Source organism: Hyaloscypha bicolor (genome assembly GCF_002865645.1).
Source record: "Hyaloscypha bicolor E unplaced genomic scaffold K444scaffold_53, whole genome shotgun sequence".
NCBI classification, from domain to species: Eukaryota; Fungi; Ascomycota; class Leotiomycetes; order Helotiales; family Hyaloscyphaceae; genus Hyaloscypha; species Hyaloscypha bicolor.
The window spans coordinates 1,476,387-1,501,947 of record NW_020194555.1 but is presented as its reverse complement, the minus strand read 5'-3'; the positions used below and the strand labels follow the sequence as shown (position 1 = coordinate 1,501,947).

General features: G+C 31.7%; 4 protein-coding genes across 4 annotated transcripts; 2 read left to right on the top strand and 2 right to left on the bottom strand.

The window, feature by feature from the left end:
• Window positions 1–1,011: 1,011 nt before the first annotated feature.
• K444DRAFT_627374 (uncharacterized protein) lies at window positions 1,012–1,926 on the top strand (the record flags this gene model as incomplete). Its single annotated transcript, XM_024882790.1, has 3 exons — window positions 1,012–1,031; window positions 1,136–1,155; window positions 1,475–1,926. The coding sequence occupies 3 exons, from the start codon at window positions 1,012–1,014 to the stop codon at window positions 1,924–1,926; spliced, it is 492 nt and encodes a 163-aa protein (XP_024739345.1).
• Window positions 1,927–3,714: 1,788 nt separating this feature from the next.
• Window positions 3,715–4,307, bottom strand: K444DRAFT_627373 (uncharacterized protein; the record flags this gene model as incomplete). Its single annotated transcript, XM_024882789.1, has 3 exons — window positions 3,715–3,759; window positions 3,789–4,075; window positions 4,118–4,307. 3 exons carry the CDS (start codon window positions 4,305–4,307, stop codon window positions 3,715–3,717), a joined length of 522 nt encoding a protein of 173 aa, XP_024739344.1.
• Window positions 4,308–6,847: 2,540 nt separating this feature from the next.
• On the top strand, window positions 6,848–8,242 carry K444DRAFT_627372 (uncharacterized protein; the record flags this gene model as incomplete). Its single annotated transcript, XM_024882788.1, has 1 exon — window positions 6,848–8,242. One exon carries the CDS (start codon window positions 6,848–6,850, stop codon window positions 8,240–8,242), a length of 1,395 nt encoding a protein of 464 aa, XP_024739343.1.
• A 2,675-nt stretch (window positions 8,243–10,917) lies between these two features.
• K444DRAFT_627371 (uncharacterized protein) lies at window positions 10,918–11,907 on the bottom strand (the record flags this gene model as incomplete). Its single annotated transcript, XM_024882787.1, has 5 exons — window positions 10,918–11,133; window positions 11,181–11,240; window positions 11,487–11,513; window positions 11,625–11,657; window positions 11,785–11,907. The coding sequence occupies 5 exons, from the start codon at window positions 11,905–11,907 to the stop codon at window positions 10,918–10,920; spliced, it is 459 nt and encodes a 152-aa protein (XP_024739342.1).
• Window positions 11,908–25,561: the final 13,654 nt, after the last annotated feature.

Sequence of the window (25,561 nt, the reverse complement as noted above, 5' to 3'; positions counted from 1 at the left end):
TAAAGATGCTAAACTGCAGAAAACTCAGTGGTTTGTCTAACTAGAGAGGTAAAGATATTGATATAGACTTAAGCCGCTCAACCAGGCCCTGAACTAAGAGAAGGTTCTTCATGTCTCTATCCCAATCTGCCGAAATCTGTCCCTATGCTCGTGCCCCTCTCCCAGAATGCCCGAATAATTCGGCGCCGGTTTATCATCTGAGTAACACGGAGGTGCTTGACCAAAGCCCGCGACCTTCTCAAAAATATCCTGCCTGGCAGCAATAGCTCCTGTGACGCAAACTCTAACTGCTTCGCCGTGCTGTTGATCTCGGCTAGCGCTCTCCGTTCCTCTTGTTTGACATCTTCGATAAGTTGCTTGAAATCTCGTTTGGCTCTACATAGAATGCCATGAGCTGAACCAATTGAATTGCCAAAAACGTAGCCTCCCAAGAATCAATTGTCTCGGCATTGACCTTCGCGAGTCCAAGTTGCGCAGCCAGGGTTTCCTTCTTCAACAACGTCTCTGGTGAAACAGAAGCCAGATCGGTCTCGCGGATGACAGTCATTGCTTCGCAAAGTTTCTTATTATTCCCAAACGCAACGAGCTGAGATTGTCATCGACAAAGAGTCACATGTCCCTGCCCACCTTCTGTGCGCTCGCCAATTCCTTTTGTGCTTGTGGAAGGCGCTCTTGCGCCACATTTAATAACCTCAATGCTTCCTTGACCTCCGAAATTTTCTTTCATTACTTCCTTCTTGGCTTTTGCAGTTTTGAACACCTCCTCCGCAACATCTTCTTCGGGGAACTCCGGCGTCTACCCTCCGAACAACGCCAGCGAAGTTCTCCCAACTTCTTTCTCATACGTTATTTGCGTTTATTTCGAAGTCGATTGTCAGCTCCGCTGTTTGAGCTCCATGAGACAAGAGTTCAGCTCTGATGTGATTGCCCCCGTTAAGACTTGCAATCTGGTAAGAGGGGATTTGCTTGAGAAACCTATTGCTCTTTGGGGATTTGTTTTGCTTGGAAAAAATGACGTGCCAACGAGTGCGGTATGTGTAGCAGGGTTCAGTGCGCCAACGAGAGCCGGGCACCAAAGCACTACCGCGACCCCGCAGAGTTAGTTCATGACAACATTTTCCTGACACTTCTACAGTTTCAAAAGAAATCAGAAAAGTAAGTCAGAGGAGTGCCTCCATTTTCGCCTCATAATGAAGGAAATAGAAATCAATTGAGGTTCCTTTAGGCAAACAAGAGAGTATCACGGGTCATCAGAATTCTCGCCGCCCCAATTAGGCCATCTTTGGCACTAGATCAAATGGCGCGAGCTGGTAGTTGTTAGAGGTGTAAGTCCAGATTCACCATGACGACTTTTGGGGATTTCCCTCTCGTGTTGAGCATTTGAGTGTCACTAAACGTCACTGAGTGCAGTTGAGAGCCATCGAGCGAAGACTATGTATTATCTCACCTGCATCTTCTGTATAATGGAATTCAGCGCACAGCACACTGCTGGAGAAAGGGGAGATGCCGATGGACGACGCTGAATATTCCAGCACTGGCTGCGATACCTCAGATATGGAGATGACTAATTTTACCTTTGACGACGAGCCGTCCATCAAACTGGAAAACTGGCCGCAAGCTCGGAAGGCTTTGATCCTTGCCGTCGCCGTCAATCTTGTCGCAATAGCACCAACGGCTTGTCGCTTGCCGCTGGGGTCGTTTACTCTCCTATCAAGGATTTTGGATTCAATGATGGCCACGCGTGGAAAGCTTTCCGGTCTCCATCTACCTCGTCAGCTATCTGATTGGCAAGACTATTCTCGCACCATTGAGTGGCAATTACGGCAGGAGAGCAGTCAACCTCGTCACAACATTTGGCTTCATGATGTGGATAACGGCATGTACTTTTGCACCGAGCTGGGGAGAGTTTGTCTCAAAATAATATGAGATATCCGAATTGTCCCGTATTCACAACAAAAGGTAACCACGACCTGAATTGTTGTGTGTGTTCTAAGAAGAAGACGAAACGCCCCATTCTGCTAGATCTTATTGAAACAACAGTAGCTCACCTCTGAGGCATTCCAGGTAAGCGGCGGAGTGCCTCGATTATACGTCCCATTGTATTAACACTCGCGCTTTCCTGTGATACAGTGCATACAAAGATGAGTTCCTGTGCATCTAGCATAATTTCTGTTCTCTATTGTCAATGGGAGATCCGAAAAATCGGGCAAACGACAAATTTTGACCTACGTTCTACATTGGACGCAAGCCCTGGTAATGCACGGCTTCTATCAATTTGGGTTCGACAACGTCTTTTGCCTCTTGTCAGGAGGTGGTCCTGTGGGAGATCCATCTCCTCTACCAGCTACAGACCCCGTTGCAACGTTAGTAAAGTTTGTGTTATTCCTGGTCTTTGACGGATGTGTTAAAGGAGGAAAATGTTAGCTTGTGTCGGAAACCGGAAAACCGGGAAAGCTACCAAATCTGGACTAGCCTTTATGCCAGCTCGATGCCCCTTCAGGTCACAATGCAGCCATTTCTGTTGTGTTCTGTATAACCTCAGCAAACTCTATCGTGATAATAAATATCCCTAGCATCTGCCTTTATTCCCTTGTTAGAGGCGGATTCAGGGGCTCCAGGACCGGCCGCTCTCTTCCGAAGATATACCGCGAACCGACCTACCCCTATTCCGGTCTCCACCTCCCACACATTATGCTTTAGTTGAAGAGTGGAATGGCAGTTGAAGACACACAATTATCCTACAGACATCTTGAATCCAATAACACTGGTGTGCCACAGCTCTCTCCTCTGATATATCTCACTTCAGAAGTTTCTTCCACCAAGTTCCTTCTCGCTTTGTCTCTCTGCCTTGAGTATCTGGAGACTGTTGTGTCTTGTAGTCTTCCTCTAACATTGTCTTATTAGCTTCCTCCATATCTCAGATTTTGTACTGGTTGTTCGGAGGCTCGAGCTTTTACAGTAGTTTGAATGGCACAGCAGGTGCTTCAGAGGCTCTAGTGCAAAAGTTCATCCCGAGTTACCACTCAATCCCCCTCCTCCTAATCGACACAAATTTCATCCTAGGCATACAGAAGTAATACTGCTCGCCATCCCCAATCCACATCCCAATTAGCTTGTATAAGGGCTTGATTCTCCACCCCACCTGGTAGGTACCTGGAGCTCGCTGGTGCTCCCAGTATCCTCGCCACAATGGGACGATATCATGGTGATCTCGTTCGTGGTATTGAGCGTAAAAGTTTCGGCTGGTGAGGCTGAGGCAGACGGACGAGACTTGGTCGAGGTTGGAGAATATTTTTTGTAGGAGTTCGGACGGCAGCGCAGGGAGAGAGACGGGTGATGGGACTAGAGGGATGAATGTTAGCGGATGAAAGGTTAAAAGAACGTGGAGTAGTAGGATCTACGGGTTGAAAGGGGTGTAGGTTCGTCCCTTCTGGATACTGGACGAGAAGGGTTTTGCGGTTAATGGTTTTCTTGGGTTGGCGGGGACGAGAGGGAGCCATTGCTTGCATGCTTTTCGCGGATATAGGTTTGCGATAGTGGGATGAGAAGAGGTATTTTCGTCTAAGGTTGGTTGTATTAGTGCAAAAGTCTCAAAGAACGGATAGAAGGGAGAAGGAGAAATAATTTTTGAACTTCCAGGGGATTTACACGCGCCCAGCCGAGACTCAACATAGAAAACTCGACTATAGTTCCGGGATTCATCCTTAATATCCATTATTTCAGGAGGTCTTCTTCTTGTATTGGAGCGTGCGCCAAAATCTACAGGAGAATTACACAAGACAGCTCACTTGGCGCTGGTGGCGATGTTCATCTACATCTTTACCATGTTCTACTCTCCTGGAGAGGGACCTGTCCCGTTTACGTACTACGCTGAGGTCTTTCCTCTTTCCCATCGTGAGGTAGAAGTGGGTTGGGCTGTCGCTACGTGACTTTTCTAAGCCAGTGTCTTGACGATGTTCCTTCCGCTCATGCTCGATGCCATGGGCGCCACTGGAACCAATATCATCGAGTTGATCATGATCTTCCTCTGGGTGCCAGACACAAAGCAGCGCACTCTCGAAGAACTCGACAATATCTTCGCTGTCCCAACTCTAACCCACATGTGCTAACAACTCACCAAGGCGCTTCCACAGTGGTTCAGCCACTGGGTTTTGCAACGTAAGAATGCAGTCTTGAAGCCTTTGTACCACTTTGATCATAGCACCGACCAGAGCAAAATTGATGCCATGATGCAGGCGGACAAGAAGCGCGCTGATCGAAAGGCTAAAAATGGAAGTGGAAGTGGTATCCAGTTTGGGAACAACCATAAAGACACCACTTCATCTATTATTTAAGAAAAGACTGGCTAGGTGTCTCTCGTTTTTGTAGAGCAGAAAGGGGTGAGAATAAGGTCACAGCAATCGTGATAGATAGGGGATATATAGAACCAGAATGTAAATGCGTTTGAATGTTATACCCATGTTTAAAGTAGAGGATTTCATTCTAAGGAGATGAATCTCATTATCTATTTCCTACAAGGGGTTTCCTTATTCAATTAGTGTCATGCAAGGTAACAATGGAGTAAAAGTCCTTGTGGCTAATATCTCCAAATGAGCCCTAATTAGTTAGTCCATTGAGAACTTCTTTGTGCCTGGATAGTAATTATAGAAACCGAAGTGGTCGGGCATTACCACTTCTCAACGAAAAAAGCACAGCACCCCTGGGTCATTTCGCTTAACGCCATAGTGGCAATTAAAACAGCATAATAAAAGCAGGTCCCGGAATCCAAGTTACCTCGAATGAAATGTACTAATATAACTTAGTTTACGTAATTCCTTTATACTACTTTTAATGCTCTTCTTACTATTAGTAAGTAAATTGAAAAAAATGTGTTCCTCACTCTCGGCCCTCGCTTATCTCGCTAAAGATAAATCACATCCTAAAAAACTTGTGAGCGCACACTCTGCTGCCAAATGCCTCCACCTCCACGAAAAATTCGGCATTTTTTTTTATAAAAAAATCGTAGAATATCGTTCAGGTCGTACCCGGGCTCGAACCGGCTTTGGAAAGTCAGTTGAACTGTTCTTTCTGAATAGAATCATTCAGGCTTCACTCACGGATTCGGGAAATGATCTTGATGTAAATATCAAAATCCCACTAATTTTGCATTAGAGGCCAAATTCAATGATGTTGTTGGTTGTAGAGAGCGTACCGTGCTAACCGCTACACTATACAACCTCAGCACCCATCAATTGTGATGTGTGGTTTCAAAAAAAAATCTTATTTTAGACCATGTGGCTTCCCGAGATAACTAGCTTTTTCGATGCGGAATCGCGGTATATTTCCGTAATTGATGACTCAGCTAGTCTTCAGCCTGGTAGGCGTGCTGGGAATCAGTATCTTATCTCTTATAAAACACGAAAAGTAAAAAATAATTCACAAAATGTATTTTCGGAATTCTGTTTATATATTTAAAATAAGCTATTTACACTTAATTAGTATCTCGCATGTTCTTGCCCTGTCTAGCATGTTCTTGTCGCACTAATATATTAAGGCTTTATTTATTATAGCTAGCAAAATCAGCTTCAGATTCTGCAAGAGGCAGCTGTGGAAGCCTCTGCTGAGAACTATCTAGCACTCGCAAGGTGGGTGTAGCTACACGCAAGCCTCACCTTGCTTCAAAAGGCTTGCGTGCAGCCACACCCACCTTGCGAGTGCTAGACAGTTCTCAGCGGATGAAGGGATACCTTTGTAGGCAAAATTAAAATTAAATCCGCCAACTTGTCCTCCTAATCACTAAGACCACCGGATTTTAATATTATAAACATCAACGATCTAGAACTTCACATTCTATAGTTTATCTTTGGGAAGTTTCATAACTCGATTTTGTTTAGGGGGGTGGGAAGAGTCGGAAGGCCTGGTTGGGTTAGAGTGAAGAAGATTTATGTTTTCTCGTTATTTCTAGTGTTTGGAGGATCAATTACTGTTTGTAGCTTCGAACCAAAGAACTCGGAATCTTGTTGATCAATCTTGTGAATCTCAACACTGCCCCTACGTTCCTAGACACCGTTCAAGGACTTCTTCGTAATTAACACTAAGTTTCTTCATTCAAGTAGCACTGGGATTTGAAGTTTTCAAGGGGTTTCAAATACTCGTAATAAAAAAAGCGTTTATTAAGAGCAAGTTGTCTGTACCGACTAGTGTATGAGAAATATATCCGAGGTTTCTAGTATAGCGGTAAGGAGACTATCAGGGGAGAATAGTAACTAAAAACATATTCTTTTCTGTGGTTCCTCAGTAAACATTTCTTATATAATTCTCTTGTCGATTTTTGATAATGCTTTGGAGGGATGCAGCTGCTTTCAAATAATAGAACTTAATGGATAGATTCTGAGAGCTCGAGAACTATCGTGACATAACTCGGCCTAAACAGCGCATAAGCCAAGAGAATGGAAGATCTCAAGACCTATTAGCAGTTCACAGAATATAAATGCCTAACTATCCTCCCCCATTTTCAGTACCAGTAGTTCCACTTGCAAAGTTTCGGAAAATCAACTTCACACCGGCACCAATGGATTCGGCAGGGACTGCCCCAAGGGTACGGAAGAATGGGCCAGTCAGGAGGAATCTGGAGCCATTCAAGGAGGAGATACGCCTAATGACGGAAGCCGGTCTCAGCCCAAACGAGATCAGTATGCACCTTTTCGACACGCACAAGATCCAGTTTTCCAGAAATGCGGTTGTTGCATGACAACGAGAATGGGGATTTAGGGACGAGGCAGTTATCGGTGGATCCAAAATCAAAGGCAATAAAAGAAACCTCGAACCTTTCAAGATCCAGCTTCTGAATTGGAAGAATGAAGGCCTCATGTCCGCGGAAATGGAAGCTCGTTTTGATACCACCTTCGGTAGTCACGCTCCAGCTAGCACTATTCAGAGATTTCTCGACCGCTGGGATCAGCCTGTAGACCTCTCGTGGCGCGAAATCGAGACGCTTCCACTCGAAAATATTCATTCCCACCAACCTCGACCAATCAACCTGCTATCCCGGACCGAGTTACGAGACCTCCAGCGAGGTATCAGAACTGCTTACAGAAAAAACCCCACACCACCAGACTCAAACCCAATCAGTGGCTGGATGCACAGCCTTGTCAGAGCAGCGTGCTATGATCAGACTATTCAAGGAATCATGGTGAAGGAGTGGCTTCAACCAGAACTTCATTGGTCGACAAGTCGCCTCTTCGACCCACTCTGGATTGATGGAATACAACTACCGGGGAGCTACACTTTCGACATGGTGGACACGAGGGGAAAGATTCTGGAGAGAGTCAATGCCATGACACCTCGAATACTGGAAAAAGTCATGATCACACTCACGGAGTTTCTCAAGGAAGGTGTTTCTCTCACAGAGGTCGAGCACGGCGATGGCTATCTTAAAGCTGCAATGTCCTTACGAGCAGCTACAACACCGCCCAAATGCGTTGTCGATCTACTCCGCTTAACCCGAGATGAGCTAATCGAATTGAAAGACGATTTTCACCTCTCCAAGGCCATGGATCGATTGTCATTAAGGGATCTCCCAGCAAGCAAGACGGTATTTCAATATCTCAAGAAAGAGCGAAAGAATTCATCCTTGACGAAAACGATCACGAGAGAGGTAACGGAGAGCCTCAAATCGTGGCTTCCCGCCGGCATGGTGTTGGGCCAGTCGCCAGCTTTGAAACCTTCCGACATGGAGTCAGTTGAAAGAAAATACGAAAACTGCCAGCCAAGGAAACAGAAAAACAAACGGAGAGGTGCAGAAGGAGATCAGCAAAATCAAGAGGGTTTTGAGAGTGGCAGTGATGGTGACAGTGAAAAGGCCGATGACAGATGTGACAGAGAGGATTCAGAAGTCAATTACCAAGGCCAAGAATATGGGAGGTTGTATGCCTTGCTTGCACAACGGGTGCATTCAAATCTTCCAGTGCAGCCGATGGTTTACGGTGATTGGAGAGAACCAATCACCGGTGCTCTCCTTGGATATCCCCCACCGCGGTTTGGAATGGTGTCTTGGGAACCAAGTCCGCTCGTAATGTCTTTTCTGGGTACAGGTCCAGATGCCGACAAAGAGATGACACAGCCCAGCCGATCGTTCTCGAATGCCCGCAAGCTCTCATTTACCGAATCGGAACCTTCTTCCTCCCCTGATCGTAGGACGACACTTGCAGAAGCTGTCGATTATCTCAAGAAGATAGTGGCATCACAAATAATAAAGGAATAGGAGGAATATGAAGCTATTTGCTTGAGAATAAGTGCTTGCACTTCTTGACCAGCAATATCCGAGATCAATCCCGGCAGTTTGAACATGTGGTCCTGCAAGGATCAAGATGACAACTAGTGGCACTACCAATAGCTATTACAGATACTGTTCCAAAGGTATTTAATCGCAGAGCAGGAGGCTCAAACATTAACAACAAAGCTGTTAATAACCCTTGCTACTATTAAAGATAGATCTATAGAAGCGGTCCTCTGGTTCATAGCATTGGACAGCGTTTTGGATGAGATATCTCAAACTATTAGGCAGCAGGATGCAGGCAAATATGCCAAAGGCTTCTGTAAGGTCCGGGTCCAAGATGAACTCCTCTGTGAGCTGACCTTATTTACTTATTCGGTTGCTGTGCATAGCATTATGTTAAGATTTCACTGGAGAAGTCCTTTAACCAAAGCAAATCGACTATCTCCTTTACTGTCTATTCTCCAGAGATGATATGCTATGGCTTTCTTATTAAATCCTTGCTACTCTAACCCGAACTGCCTCTGTCTACTTCCAGATCCTCGATTTCTTGAAGAAGACATGCTTCGCGAATTAATCTCCATTAGAATAAATGACTCGAGATCCGGAATGCCAAGAGCTAGGTCTTTCATCTCAATAAACCGAAAGGAGATCTTCCCATACTTGGTCACTTGGCTCCGAGATCAAGACTCCCAGCTTGTATTATGTTGTGTGCTATACTAGTTTGCTAGTGTGTACTATACAGACTCTTCCTACAAGGCTTGCAGGGGAAAATTGTGCAGAAGATTCTAAGAAGACATGGGACTTCAAAAGTTTGGGATTAGGGATTACCAGATAGTGGATTGGATAGCTAGCTAGCCCAAGAAAATCTCAGGGCATATAACAATTCGCAGATTATATTAATACTCTCTTTTCCCAGTGCTGCTTACATGCAGGATAGTAAAGCTCAGTGAAATACATAAAAAAGTTGCCAAAGATATGACTGAAATAATTACTGTTAATAAAATCAATAAGATAATTATATACAACACCCCGATTCCTTGACATGTCTGATCTTGCTAGAAAATTCCTAATTCTAATGTCCTTTGCTCCGATTAAGAAGCATTGAGGAGGCACTGGCCCCTCTGGCAAAATAAGTGAATTGCCACAAATAGCACATGTTATATTTCACTTGGAAAGTCCTCCATATCTTGCTCTTAAAATTTCATTAAGTGAAGAAAGTCTGAAGACATGCCAGGTGATTAAAGCTGCCTGAATAACACTACCACAAATAAAGAGTATAAGCTTAGTTAGTGAAATTTGGTATCGATATCTCAAGGCAAGATCCGATTCGGCCACTAGTTCCTGAGAACATGTGACAAAACTGGCTCTCGATTTATTAGACCTTTTAATAATTTGCTTCATAGCGTTATTTAAGATAGTGTCTTCAAAAATGCTTGAGTTGTAACCTGAACAAAATATTACTCAGATAGGTTAACAGAGGCTAGTAGTATATTAGACTTACTAATAGTAGCACAAAATTACAGGAGAAGTCAGTCCATTGTGGTAAGGAAAAATGCAGGCTCGGAAGTGCACCCAAAGCAGATTGCTATAATTGCCATCAGTCTCAACCATATATGCTCTGCCTCTCCAAAATTGCTTGTTTTAAACTTCTCTTTCTTTAACTTATTAAATAGCTTGTGGATATGGAAGAGATTATTATGTAACAGATCTGACTTGTTGTGTAATTAAAGGCACAAGGCTTTAATTCCTTTTGCATTGGCTCAGGGGTTAACTGCTCTAATTAGGTATGGAAGTTGTTTCTTAATGTTTAAAAAGCCTTGAAGATTGGACTTGAACTGCTCTATATTGATCTCATGACATACCATGGATACCTGCTTTGTCAAGCTAGAGGCAAGGCCTTCTAATAGGGTAGAAGAAGGCATGCTTTTCAAAATTGGCATGTCCTTAGTAAAGAACAGGTATGGGGAAATTGCCGAGAATAAGGGGTTGATTTTGCTGCAGTTAGTAAATGAATATATAATTTTCTCTTTGCAAATATATCAGGGCTCGAAACCAAGAGTCTTCTTAATATAGTTAATTGCAGGTAAATATACCAGCCAGCCTTGTCCAGGAAAAGCTAATTCCGGACAGTTTCGTTTAGTAAAATCCGATAGCAGGCAGTCGATCTCTGTGGTAATTACTGTTTCCAGAATAGTACCTGAAAGTAAAGTCTGGCATTCGGTTTGGGCATTTTGCATGTGATATACTTTCTCATAGACTTTTTGCAGGTAATGGGTGGAGTTCGGGTTAGTACCAGCCATGCTTCCCGATTTCATTAACTTGTACCGATGTTATTTGTATTCTTTGTCAAGTTCAAAGAGATATTTGTGGTATTAGTGGTATTTGGCAAGATTAATGCAAAGACAGTTCTATTTGGCAGTAAATATAGGTTCCAGAGCCATTGTGGCAGTCCAGTTTCTCACTCTGAGGTAATCTGGCAGGTTTCCATATAGCTCTGTTATCCGAGAGATGATTTCCTCTTTGTATCCAGAGTCAAGGTAATAATTTAGCCACTTATTATCGTTTTGGAACTTCTTGGCCCTGCCGGGAAGGTAGATATTGCAAAGCCATGTGTCTGAAAGGCAGAGCTATGGGATGCTATCGGGATGTCTCGAATTGAACTAATGGAATTCTGGCATGTAGAACAAATGGAGAGCAATAAGTTTGACTAAGGAGGCATTATTGTATTTTTCGGAGGGGTTTGAAGTAACTGGAGCATTTTTAGGAGCTTTGCCCTTCGTATTATCCAAGTTACTTGTGTTCTCTGAGACCAAGTCACCTGCTGCATCTAGGCATAGTGCTGTTAGAGCCGAGCCAAGCCCAGGTGGATTGGTATGCTAAGATAGGTGAGATTTGAGGGGACAATGTTACCCTGGACACTTACTTTTGCTTGGCCAGGCCCGGTCTTCTCAGGTGGTTTTACTTTCTGGACTTTCTTTTGGTACTGCATTAATTCAGTAAAAGCAAATCGGAAGACCAGAAGAATACAAGTAGCTTAAAAAACAAAGTCTTAATAGTTGTTTATAGTTCTGGAGAGTTTCCCCAACCGTGTCTGTCTACTTCAGGCTTGAGGAAGCAACAAAAAATAATAAAACAAGTAGATTCAAGCTTATCCTCTTTAGAGAATCAACTGTATTGACCTGAAATCCGATAAACAGGAAGCGTAACTAGGAAGTAGATGACCACTTACTGGCTGGATACCACTTTGCTCAGTAATCTGAACCAGTCACTTCTGCTCAGCAAAAGCTGATTCTATAAGGGAAAGCTTGTCCTTCTTATGCAAAAGAGTCTCAGGTTAGCTCTAAAATAAAGCAGTTGCAGTACTTACAATGTCTATCTTCTCTGCCTTTGTCTCCTTTGCCTTTTAGATTAGATTAAACTCCCATTTATGCATGAATTAAACATGTTCCAGAAGCATTCCATAGTAGGCGAATTTCTTCTAAAAGAACCAGTCAGCTCTATTAGGTAGAACTACAAACAGTGCTTACAGTAATAGTACACAAGGTATGGCTGCTGTCAGGGTTTATAGCAGTTAGGATATGGCAAAAACATTTGCTAATAGGAATATGGAAGTACTCAAATTTCTGAGAGACAAAGTCAGCAACAGGCATACAGAATCTAGAAATCATTCCTACTTTGCCTATGTCTGATTAGACCTCAACTTTTTCGTAGGTGCCGATACCGTGTGGGCAAGTGGTATGTCCACGGTACCATTAAGTGGCCATTTTCAACAGCAAATGACCTTGGGGCCAGTTATTCACAACTTGAGCTTTTGAGCAATCATAACAGCAAGCACAAGGTAAGTACTAATCATGTAGGACTAAACCAACAAGATAAGAGAAATTTGAGAAGACAGGAAAGTGTAATTAGGAAAGGCATAATTATATTTCTTTCCCTAAACTTTAGTCTCAAAATCGGATTTTGATTAAATGTCTCTAGCAATAATTAATGTCTTGCTATGCAGTAGCTCTTCTAATCATTGCTTGTTCCCTGGAGAGGATAAGACATATATAGCTGCCCTCCTGGATTCTTTATTCAAGGCACTGCCACAGGAATAAGAGCCTGACAAGCCATTGTATTAAATAACTCAAATGAATATGGAGAAGTGGTTGTAACAAATTAGCATAATGGCACAGAATGGGAATGCAGCTCAAGCATTCTGACCTTTTATAACAAGAGTTACTAGAGGGTAATTCATACTGCATGTCTGAGCTTTGTACTAGGACCATTTAATCTTATACTATTTGGTGTTAATATGCTTGGCTTGTGACTACTATCATGCTGACTAATAATATGGCTGCAAAATCAAACTGCTCTAGTATCCTAGAGATATATCTATACATATTACATGCAGGGCAAGATTAGCCGAGATACTGCTAGCTTTGTGGTCAAAATGGTGTTTGAACCATGCTAAAGCCTGCTTAGTCTGGAAAACCTTCTTTGCATCTGGTATGTAATAATCCAGGTGCCAGGGCAACTCTATTAATAGATTAAGGTTCTTGTATATAATATTTTCCTGTAGTAATGGCTTGCTCGAGTGTCTTCCAAAAGCTAGCTATGTTTTACTGCAATTCTGGACTTTATGTATAGATGGTTAATTTAGTCCCTACTTGGCTCGGATTAGAGGGAACCCCTGCTGGCTTCCGGACTATTTAAGTCTCCGGGTATGGCTAGGTATTCTCTCGAAGCTTGTATGGCTTGTTTGCAATAAGAGTTTATCTGTATCAAGCACTTCTTGTCATAATTCCGGTACATTTTATTTTCTCTTGAGAGATAGTAGTCCATAATGAGATGGGGTCCCAGATACCTGGCAATTTAATATAAAGTTGATATTTGCTACTTCCGAGGTTATGTGAATAATAACGAAAATCACCCATTTTGTTCTTCGGCATCTACCGAGATAATGAATTACGTAAAAGGATTTCGAATTTTTTGTTGCAAGCTATAGGCAGAATCTCGATAGTTAAATATAACAGACTAGTTAGTGTATATGTAGTCTTTGCTTAAACAAAATTACAGAGGTTGGTAGCCATACTACAGATATTAAATACTTCAAGATTTCGGTAGTACATTTCGAATTCCATATTAATAATTCATTTCAGATTTTTTGTCTACTACCCAAATATAGGGCAGACCGTAAAGCTGTCTACATAAACTTTCCAAGACCTTCCTACTTAATAGAGGCAGTGAGATCTCGATAGTCGAATTAGCACAGGATTTAAAGTACAAAATAGTTAGGGAGGAACTTCGAGGTCATTAACCTTGAGTAAGCTAAGCAGAGCTGACCTTAACTTCAAAGATCTGTATCTTTCTAGATCTAATAGGCTAAGAGGAGTACCCACAAGCTAGTTCTTGTTATTGTTCACAAAGTCATATGCTTGTTTAATATTAGCTAGTATTAGGGATTTGGTTTTCGAATTTCCCCTTGCACTAACCTTGCATTTATTTCTTTCCAAGAGTCCCCGATTAACGTTTTTAATAGCTTGCTTAATGGTCTGGTTCTCAGAGATCTTGCCAAGGTATACTAAGAACTCATTTCCTGTAAGCTTAAGATCTTTTGTCAAGTATTGGACAAGAGCTCTGCTGTTTCAGGTATTCCATTAAGCGGTAATATGCTTGATTACTATACCTTTATTATCGTGTTTAGTACAAATTTCCGTAATATCTTTGCTGGTTTCCGCATAATTTATTAGGAAGTCCTTCTCGGAAGTTAAAGTCAAGTAGGACTTGAACTTTTAAATATAAACAAATATCTCTTTAGGGCTATTGTTAATACTCTCCTTAATCTTTGTAATAATCTCAAATGCTTTGAATTATATGGTGTATTACTTGTCGGGAGAGACTCTTGTTTTGATGTTGTTAATGAGATTATTAATAGTCGGGTATCAGGTTCCGCGGAACTTGATAGGTGGTCCCGAACGAATTACAAGAGCAGCACTGTTTGGATTATCCGGGGTTACTATCCTCAAATAGGGGAAAATGTAAAACGACCTCCTCCCGGGTGTCGATTGGGGGCCACACTAACCGAAATTAGTAGGCAGTAGCAGGTTCCTGTATATATTACTTTATATATACTAATATATGCAGATTAATATATATTAGTATACTAATGCATATATTATATTCTCTAAATAGTATTGTTATTATTATTGTTGTTTCCAGACAAATTTGGTTATATTACAATTAGTCTAAAAAAAATTAGGATCTTATAGGCTTGCAGTAATATATATTTCCTCTTAACTACTGGCAGAACCAGAGGTATTAGGTTTTAATTATTTTAAATTATTAATCCTGCTTACTCCAGATTCTATAATTTTATAACTAGAGTAATTTACTAGAAAGTTCTTATTTTAATATAATAGATTATTTCCTAATTTGTAATTAAATTATAATATTAGCTAATAAATATAACCTCTAATATTTAAATAATAATTAAGAGCCTTTTATACTATTTAATATAGTAATTTACTATATAATACTTCTTTATTATCTTTAAAGTATAGAACTTATAATATGAAATATAATACCTTTATTTATTATAGGCTTAAAATATAGTAAATAAAGTTATTATATTTTTACTTTAAGGTATTTATATTAAAAAGTAAAAGTACTTTTCTAATTTAGTTTATTTAAAGTAATATAATAATTTATAATAAGTTCCAAATATATTTCCTTTATTTATATTTCCTTTATTTAGTATATTAAATATAAATTATATAAATAAATAGGCGAATTTAAATATTTTATATATCTGCTTTATAAAAATAAAAAAATCTCCTTACCTTACCTTAATCTTTTCTTTTTTTATATTTTTAAATACTATTTTCTTTTTAATATAAATATTACTAAATTAAAATAATAATAATTAGTAAGTATATCTATTTAAGAATAATTTCTTAAATTAATTCTAATCTCAGCTTTAGCTAAATTCTACTTTAGAGTTAAGTTCAAGTTCCTATAAACTATATTAGCTTAAGTCTCTAGCTATTATAAATCTAGTAATAGCTAGCTATTCTAATTTATATTTATAGTATTTAAACTTAAAAATATACTTATTATACTACTTATTAGATTAAGTACTTTATTAATATTATTTTCTATTTTATTTATAATAGTAATAATATTTCTTTCTTTAATAAATATATTAATTATATATATTCTAATTTATTTGCTTTCTAGTATAAAGCTATTATTATTAATTAATTAAATTTTAGTTTTCTTTCTTAGCCTCTTTTTATATTATTAGTACTTGCTATAATTATTCCGATTTGCTCTTTTCTATAATTATCTAGATTAGAATCTTAACTTTTAACTTTTCTCTAATAATCTTAGTTTTAGTTTATTTTATCTATTTAATAATAAACTTTTCCGGCTAGCTTCTTATTTATAAATACTTCTTTTTAATAAGATATAAATTCTTTTATTTTCCTGCTTTAGAATATTTAATAATAACCTGGTTCTATTATAAATTTGCTTTTAGTTTCGGGAAAAGAAGAATTAGTTTCTTTATCTAATAATAGAATACCTAATTTCTATATAAATATAGATTTAGAGAGTTTTATAGCTTCTAATAAATTAGATAATATATTATTTAATTTTATATTTCTCTTACTATATATTAGGCTATTATTAAGCTATTTTAGCTAATAACTTTCTATTTCTTTTAGATATTTTCTAATATCTTGAAATTCTTTTTATAATAGCTTTTCTCTTTTAATATTCGACTTTTAATAACCTTTTTTAAGTTCTTAGTAAAGTTTATTCTATTACTAGAATCTAGCTTCTTATTTTAATATTTTATATTAGATAGCTACTTATAATAAAGCAGTTATTATTAAAAATATTTATAATTGAGAAAATTAGAATTTCATATTAGAATTTCTTTAGAATATTAGCTATTTGAATTATTATATAAGGGAGTTAAAGTAGTAATTAAATATAATAAATATATTAGTTTAAGGATTTTAATATTATTAGAGAGATTTATTAAACTATAAATATTAGTTTTATACTAAGGTTAGAATAATCTTAAAATAAGAGAATAAATATAATAGTAATAGAAATATATTAAAAGCAGTTATAAATATATTTATATTTACGAATTTCAAGCTACTTTTTAGTATATTTATTCCTTAATATTAAAGGGAAATATAATAAAGAAATATATATATATATATATAATAGAATATTTATAAATTTTAAAAAGATATATAAGATAATTTAATTAATATAATAGTTTATTTTATATTTTAGTATAACTATATACTAAAAAGAATTAATTCTAGACCGGATTTAATTTTATTAAATATATAAATTCTTATTAATCTAATAAACTTCTAAAATATAACTTATTTCTTTTATTTTTATTTTAAACTATAATAGGAAAATATAGTAAGTTTCTATTATATTTTACTTCTATATTTTAGTAAAGAAATAGTAGATTCTAGTATTTCTTTTATTTTTATTTAAAATTATAATAAAAAAATATAATAAATATCTATTATATTTTATTCTTATATTTTAGTAAGGAAATAATAGATTTTAGTTATAATAATAGAATTAATATACTAGTTAAAGGCTTAAAGTTTAATAAATTTCATATATTAAAAATACTAAATTAGAAAATAAAAAAAAAGAAATATTTTAATTTCTTAATATTATTTTATTTAAATATTCTAGCTTAACTTTATTTTATATCTATTTCCGATTTCTTATTTCTGGCAAATTATACTATTATACTAGCTATTATACTAGTATTAATAAATCTGCTTTAAACTATAATAAGAAAATATAATAGATATTTATTATATTTTATTTCTATATTTTAATAAAAAAGTAATAAATCTAATTATTTTTAAAATAAAGATTTAATCTTTATTTAAAAAAGATACTATATTTATATTATTAAATTATAAGTATTTATATATAAAAATACTAATTACTTTAATTTAGTAATAGATCTATATAATTATATAACTTTATATAATTAGCTAGTTATAAAAAAGCTCTAAAGCCAGAAACTTATAAAGAGTTTTAAAGGCTTTAGAATATCTGAACTATTACTAATATCCGATACTTTTTAGGAAAAAAGTATAATATATTCTATAATAAGTAACTTATTATAAACTATTTAATCTTTAAGTTAAGCAGGAAATCTAAGAGCTAGATTTATAATTCAAGTTTTATTAAGGTTATTAAAGTTTTTACTAGCTAGTATTATAGATTTTATTATAGGAATTCTATAGGTTTTATTCTAATCTATTTAGATAAATATATATAATATATTTCTTTATTTATTCTAATATTTATATATAATTCCTAAAAGCTAAACTATTATTTAAGAGGAAAGTAAAAAAACTGAATTAATATCTTTAAAAACCAAGGCCTTAATAAGTTTATTTAGAAAAGCTTACTAATTCTTTTAAAAATAACCCAAGTTCTAATAAGCCAGAAAAATTTAAGTTTATTATATATTATAACTTATATAACTAGAAATAGAAACTTGAGTTTATTATATAAAATTACTTATATATAGAGACTTCTATTATAAATTCCTTATTTAAATTAATTAATTAAATCTATTTTTTAATATTAAGTTTTTATTAGAATAACTTTTTATTTCTAAAGAATTTAAATAAAATAGCTAATAAGTTTTTTAATTATTAGCCAAGATTTATTAGCTAGAAAATCTTATAAGTAATAGATAAGATTATAAAACAGAACTTTTCTAATTATAATACTAATATATTTTACTATTCTATAAAATAATTAGATATAAAAGCCTTATTAAATATAATATATTTTAAGCTATAAATATTATTTTATAAGATATAGGAAAAGTCTTAGTATTTAACTAGTATTATAATCTAGCTTAAAGGCATTTACTATTTTTTTATATCTAATTTAATAGAAATAAAAAATACTTATATTTTAATTCAAGAAATAATTAGAACTTTTATATAGATTTAGAATAATAGTTTATATTATAAAAAGAAAATAAATTAGAATTACTTATATTATATTAATTTTTAAAAAGACTTATAATAAATACTATAACTTCTGAAATACTCTCAAGAAAGCTTTCTCGAACTAAAATAGGCTAGTTTATAATCTTAAAAAATTTATAAAAGTCTTATATATCCGAAAGTATAAGTATTTAAAATAAATACTATTTGAGTTCTAATTTATAATAAAAGAAAAGTAAAATATATAAAATAAGATATATAAAATAAAAGTAAAATAAAATACTCGAATATTTAATAAATAGAAAGTCTAACTATAAGTTATAAAAACTAATACTAACTAGATATATATATAATAATATTAAAGGAAAAGTAAAATAAGAGAAACTAAAAAATAAATTAGTATATATTTTATAAAAACAAATAAGAAAATATCTAAATAGCCTAAAGACAAGAAGTATATATTAAAGAAATTAAGATTAAAGAGAAAAGGGCTATTTCCTATAAAAATAAGTTAGTATATATTTTAAGATAAAGAATAGAGATATTTAGTAATAGCCTAAAGGTTTTTATAAATATTAAAAGAAGAAAGGAAATATTAAAGTTCGAAGAAATCTAAATAGAAATTAGCTTCTTTTTTGGAAGTTTGAAAGAAAATATTTCTAAAAGGCCTAAAGATATAAGAGAAATTAGAAAAGAAAAGAAAATATTAAAGTTTAAAGAAATCTAAAATTAGCTAAAAAGTAAATAAGTTAAAGACTTATAATATAAGAAATAAAGTATTTCGAATAAAATAATTCAGAAATAGTAGTTAGGTATTAGCTTTTAGTATTATTAGTAAAGGAATTAAAAGAAGAGAAATCTAATATTAGCTAAAAAAGTAAATAAATTAAAGATTTATAATATAAGAGGTAAAGTATTCCGGATAAAGTAATTCGGAAGTAGTAGTTAAATACTAGTTCTTAGTATTATTAGTAAAGGAATTAAAAGAGAAAGAATTCGGAAGAGAAGAGATTTAAAAAAGAAGGGATTTAAAGAAAAAGGAATTTAAAGAAAAAGAAATTTAAAGAAGAAGGGATTTAAAAAAGAAGAAAAAGATTATAAAGTAGTTAGATACTAGCTTTTAAAGTTATTAGAAATATTAATAAAAAGTAATTAGATATTAGCTTTTAGTATTATTAGTAAAGAAATTAAAAAAAGAAAAAGAAAAAATAAAGAATTAATAATAAAAATAGAATAGAATTATATTTTTATAAAAAGAAAAAAAATATTAATATAGAATAATTATATTATTATATAATTCTATATTTACTTTTATTATTTATTAAGAATATATATCTTTTAGGAAAAAGTATTATTTAGTATTTCTAGGAAATTATAATCTAATAATAATACTATTAAAAAAATTAAAAATAATATATTTTAATATACTAAAATAAAATAATTATTTTCTTATTAAAATTCTAATTATAGTATTATTATATATAAAGTTATTTAAGTTAGTAAACCGAGCTATATATAGAGATTCAAAAAGATAAAAGCTAATTCGAATTACTTATAAATAGTAATATTTAATAACTAGTAATATAATAATATAATATTATATCTTATTTAATTAGATTAATAATTAAGCTCTTTATTATACCAGACCTATAACTATTTTATATAATAATTAAATTCCTATTATAATAGTATATTTATAAGTAAACTATTAATAAAATAACTATTTTATTATATTTTAGAAAATATAATAAAAAGCTTTATTATAAAACAGATAAGTATAATAATAAAGAGAATTAAAGTAAAATACCTACTTTATTAATATATCTTATATAATAGCTAATTTTTATTTAAAAACCCTAATTAAAAAATATATAAAAATATAAAAATAAAATACTAATTAAATAATTATTAACTTTTTATTTTTTTATTTCTTCTCTTTTCTTTATTCTTACTCTAAACTCGAGCTTCTCTTTTATTAGAAGTAGTTGGCTTATTTTACTTTATTTTTACTTAAATTATAGATTTTACTTTTTATATTAAGCTTATAAGATCTCGAAATAGAACTTTAGCTAGTTACTTAAGCCTTTAATTCTCTAATAAACTAGAAATATTAGTTAAAATACTTATTTTAAATTAGATAAATAGAAATATAAAATTTACTAAAGAAAGTTTTATACGAATTATAATAGATATAATATTAGCTTTATAAATAGCTCTTTTAGTTAATTATAATAATATAATTATATATAGTATTTAATCTTCTTTTCTTTTTTCTTTTTTCTTTTTCTTTTTCTTTTTCTCTTTTTCTTTTAATATCTAATCTTTAAAGTAATATATAATTTCTCTTTACTAATTAGCTAGCTATTTTTTATTATCTACCTTATTTCTAATAATATCTTCCTTAATTTCAAATATACTATTTATATTAGTCTTATCTAGATCTAATTCTTCTAGATTAACTAGATAAATAAATTATATTTTAATAATATTTTATAATTTATTAATATTAATTATAACTTTAAATTCAAATATACTTTTATATTTTTTATTCTCGAGATTTATTTAGTATTTCTCAAGAATACTTCTATACTTTTCAGAAATCTCATTTATATTATATATAAGAAGCTATTCTTTATTAGAGCTATTATTATATTCTTATTTTAAATTAATTTTATTTTCTTAAAAATTCAAAAATATATTTATTTTATTTTCTATTTATAGAAAATATATTAGCTTTATATATATTAGAAAGCGGTTTTTTATCTTTGAATTATATAAGGGCCACTAGTTTACTATATTTTTATAGTTATATAGCCTTAACTAGTAAAATTCTATAATATTCTTATATTAAGATAAACTAAAAGATTTCCGGAAACTAGTATTTATTAGATCTTTATTATTAGTTCTAGCTAGATAACTCTAATACTAATACCTATAATATTTATATTAAAAGTATATTTCTTTAATAGAACTAGCTTTCTTAATATTATTTAGGAAAATAGTATTTACTTTTTATATTTTAGCTAAAAAATATATTAAAAAATCCTATATTAGATTTGATTTTGGTTTTAGATTTAGCTTCGGATTTAAGAGACTTTTTTAATAACTTTTTAGTCATATAATTTGCCTTTTTTATTTTAGTAATATAGAAATAAGGAAAAAATAATAGTAGTAATAATAATTTATAAATATAAGTAATAAATAATCTAGCTTATATTCTTAATTAAATATTTAAAAAAAAAGTATTAATTAGAAATAGAATACTAATAGAAGTTTCTAAAAGAGTATTAATTAGAAATAGAATATTAATTAGAGATTTCTAAAAGATATTAATTAGACTTAGAGTATTAATTAGAAATTTCTAAGAGATATTAATTAAAAATAAAATATTAATTAGAAATTTTTAAGAGATATTAATTAGAAATAAAGTATTAATTAGAAATAGAATATTAATTAGAAATAGAATATTCGGAAATAATATAAGAATTATTAAAGGAATTATTCTTAAAAAGTAATATAGTTTTATTATTACTAAAGCTAATAAATTTCTTTTTATTTAGCTTATTTTCCTTAAAATCTATATTAGAAATATAACTTATATTCTATTTCTATTAGTCTAATATCTAAGGCCTATTTAAAGATATTTATATCTTTACTTTATTTGGCTTTAGTATTTAAAGGCAAGAATAAGAAATACTTATACTAAATACTAATAAGAAGTTTCAAGATTTTGAGTTTATAAGAGTATTTTCTTATTAAAGCTAATATTAAAGCTATTTTTTAAATATTTGAGAAATATTAGAAATTAGTAACTTTCTATACTAGCTTTATAATTCTTATAAAATAAAACCTTAAAACCTTTATATAGCTAGTATAAATATTTGAAACTTTATTTATATTCTAATAGAAACTATATATTAATACTTTTCTAAAGCAAATTTTATTCTTTTATAAATTAAGCCTCTTATTTTAAATAGTTCTATAATTCGAGATAAAATCGGTTTTCCTAATTTATTTATAAGTAATTACCTAAAAGTTATATATAGGCTATATATAATAAATCGATTTATATAAATACTATTAAAGATTAAAGTTCTCTATTTTTAGTTTTTTCTTATCTGTTTTCTTTTTAGTAATTTTATATATATAAATAATTCCGTATTATTTAGTAAATCTATTTATATATTTATTACTATTTACTAATTATACTTATTTATATACTAGATCTATTACTTTATATAATATCCGGCCCTTATAATTAGAATAGAAAGCTTTTATAATACGGAATTATTATTATATTTATTATATAAACTACTTGCCTTAAAGCTAAATAATTTGTTTTATAATTATATTATAGATCTTTTTCTAAAGATTAAAGAAATTATTATAATATTTACTAAAATCTAATTTAATTAAAAATATAATATTTTTATAATATTTAATATAGTTATATTAAAATATAAATACTAATTAATTCAGAATCTTATTAGCTTTTTCTTATAAGATATAAACTACTAATCTTTAATATATAATATATAACCTATATATAATATTAGGCTATACTTATATTTTATTTCTATTTTATTTTTAATATATTCTTTTTTAGTAATAAACTAAATAATTATATATTATATAAAGAAAAATTTATTATAAGCTATAACTATTACTTTTAATATCTTGCTTTTCTTGCTTTTAAAAAAGCTTAACTTGTAATTTGCCTTTATATTTTAATTAGTATACTAATTATAAAGGAAATAAGCTACTTCTAAAAAGATCTTTATTATAGTAGTAATAATAATAGAAATAAAGTTTATAAGAATAATAAGTAGTAATATATTTGGCTATAGACTATATATAGCCTGGAATTATTAAAGAGCCCAAATATAATTAGCTATTATTTTACTATTTATAAAACAGAAACTAATATAAAAGATAGCCTTAATAATATTTATTTCTCGAAAAGAATTAGCTATATATATATTTAAAATATAGTAGATAATTATACTAGATTATAAAAATATAATAAATAGAGGTATTATAGTTTTATAGAAATAGAAAAAGTAAATAAACTAAAAATATAATAAATAAAAGTATTATATTTTAAGTATAAAGCTAGAAATTAATAAAACTTCTTATTAATTATATCTAAAACTAGTATATTATACTAGTTTATTTTATAAATAGTATTTAAAACTAGTATTACTAAATATATATAAAGTTAAGCTAAAGAATATTAATATAATTATCTTATTATTATTAAGATAGATCCGAGAAATAAAGCCTCTTTTCTTAAGATTCTAGACTAAATTTTAATAATTACTTTAATTATAATATTTAGAGATCTTATTTTCTCTAATAGTACTTAATATTATTTCCCGTTTAATAATTAAATTATATTATTTAAGAAGAAATATTATAATATATTAAATTATAATTCTGGAATTAGAAAATATTTAAATAAATTTCATTATTTTAATATCTAGATAATAATAAATTAGATAATAGCTAGAGTTATTAGTAATATTAAGTTAATAATTATATTACTTATATTTTTTATATTTTTAATAAAATAATATCTATTTACTATCTGGGCTCTTTTTATAATTTATTAAAAAAAGATAGTCTATTTCTCGAGACTTAATATCTTTTTCTTTTCTGTTATTATTTTATATTAAAGGATTTCGAGATACTTTTTTTTTTCCTTCTATTATACCCTAACTACTTCTTTATTCTAACCTGAAACTCTTTCTCTAATATTCTTTTATTTTGCAAAATTAAAAGATTATATCTAAATTTCTTACTTTAATCTCATATATTTTTTAAGAGCTCTTTAAAGCTATTATATATATATTTAGAAAAGAATAAGTTCATTTATATTTTATTAATTATATCTTAGAAAGGCTTAATAAAACCAGAAATAAGATTAAAATTTACTATATATATAAGAGGTAATATAATAGTAAGAAGTTCTCTTATTATAGATTTGAGAATTTCGGATTTCCTCTTAATATCTTTAATAATCTTATTTAAAGTAATTTCCTATTCTCTTATATCTAGAAAATAGTAGTTATTGCAAATAAATAATATTTAAGAAGTACTTTAGGGAGCAGTAGCTAGAGATATAGTAGTATATAAAATGTGAATTCAAAATATAGGAAATAAATATATTATATTTTCAAAATATAAGAGATAAGAGAAAGTACTATATCTTTAAAATATAGAGGACAAAAGTACTATATCTTTAGTATAAAGTAAATTATATAAAATAATACTTGATTATATTTGAGGCTTTCTATAAAGAAATCAAGATATAACATTAATAAGGTTTAAAGGTTTAGCAAAATTATTTTATTAGGAATATGTAATTTATGCAATTCCAAGGCTAAATCGGGTCCTTACCGAAGAACTCGGGTAATGCCAAGCACTAAGCCAAAAAAAGATTCTACTATTAATATCCCCAATTAATACCCGGGACTAATTAATACCCGGGAGGAGGGAGTCGTTTTATATTTTCCCTCAAATAGGGTTATGACTATGGCGAAAGCATTATAAGAGCAATCTGTAGTAACTGGATTTGTCTTGGTTATACTATTACTTACAATCGAGAGAGAATCTTGGGTTTGGAGTCTGCTCATGTACACTGAACCGAATAAGGGAATTTGGGTACTATTTCAAGAGATTCGATTACCGGTAAGGCTAAGCTAAAAGGAAGGCTTCTTTTAAGGTCTTAATATATTCTATTTAATAATATAATGTTTTCAGGTATATTGCTTTATATTTTAATGCCTCCTATATTTTTCTAATAATATTTGAATATATACAAGACTCCTTATCCTAAACCCAATACAAGAAGGCCTCTTGCGATCTTCTGTATCTATATTACTAACTCTGGGCATAACCAGCTATGCAAATTAATCCGAAACCCAAAATCAATACCAATATCTGGCTATATACTATCTCTTCCCACTTGCTTTATTCATATTATGCAGTTAACTATCCTTCCTCAAGCTTTGCAGTAGTGTAATTCCCGAAGGAATACAAAGAGACCTGTAAGTGCTTAATTATACTCAATTATAATATAGTCATACTCTGTGTCTGAATTATTAGAGCAAGCATTTCTCCTGCTACCCTTCTTGCACTTCGCGAAATCCAAATTACTCTTAATCTGCTACCTTAACTCTTCGGCCTTAGCTTTTTCTTGTAATATGTCCTGAACCTTCCGGTCTAATTTGGTAATGGCTTGTATTACAGTAGCAAGGCATATGGTAAGCTCAGTAATCTCTTTCTTTATTAACTCTAT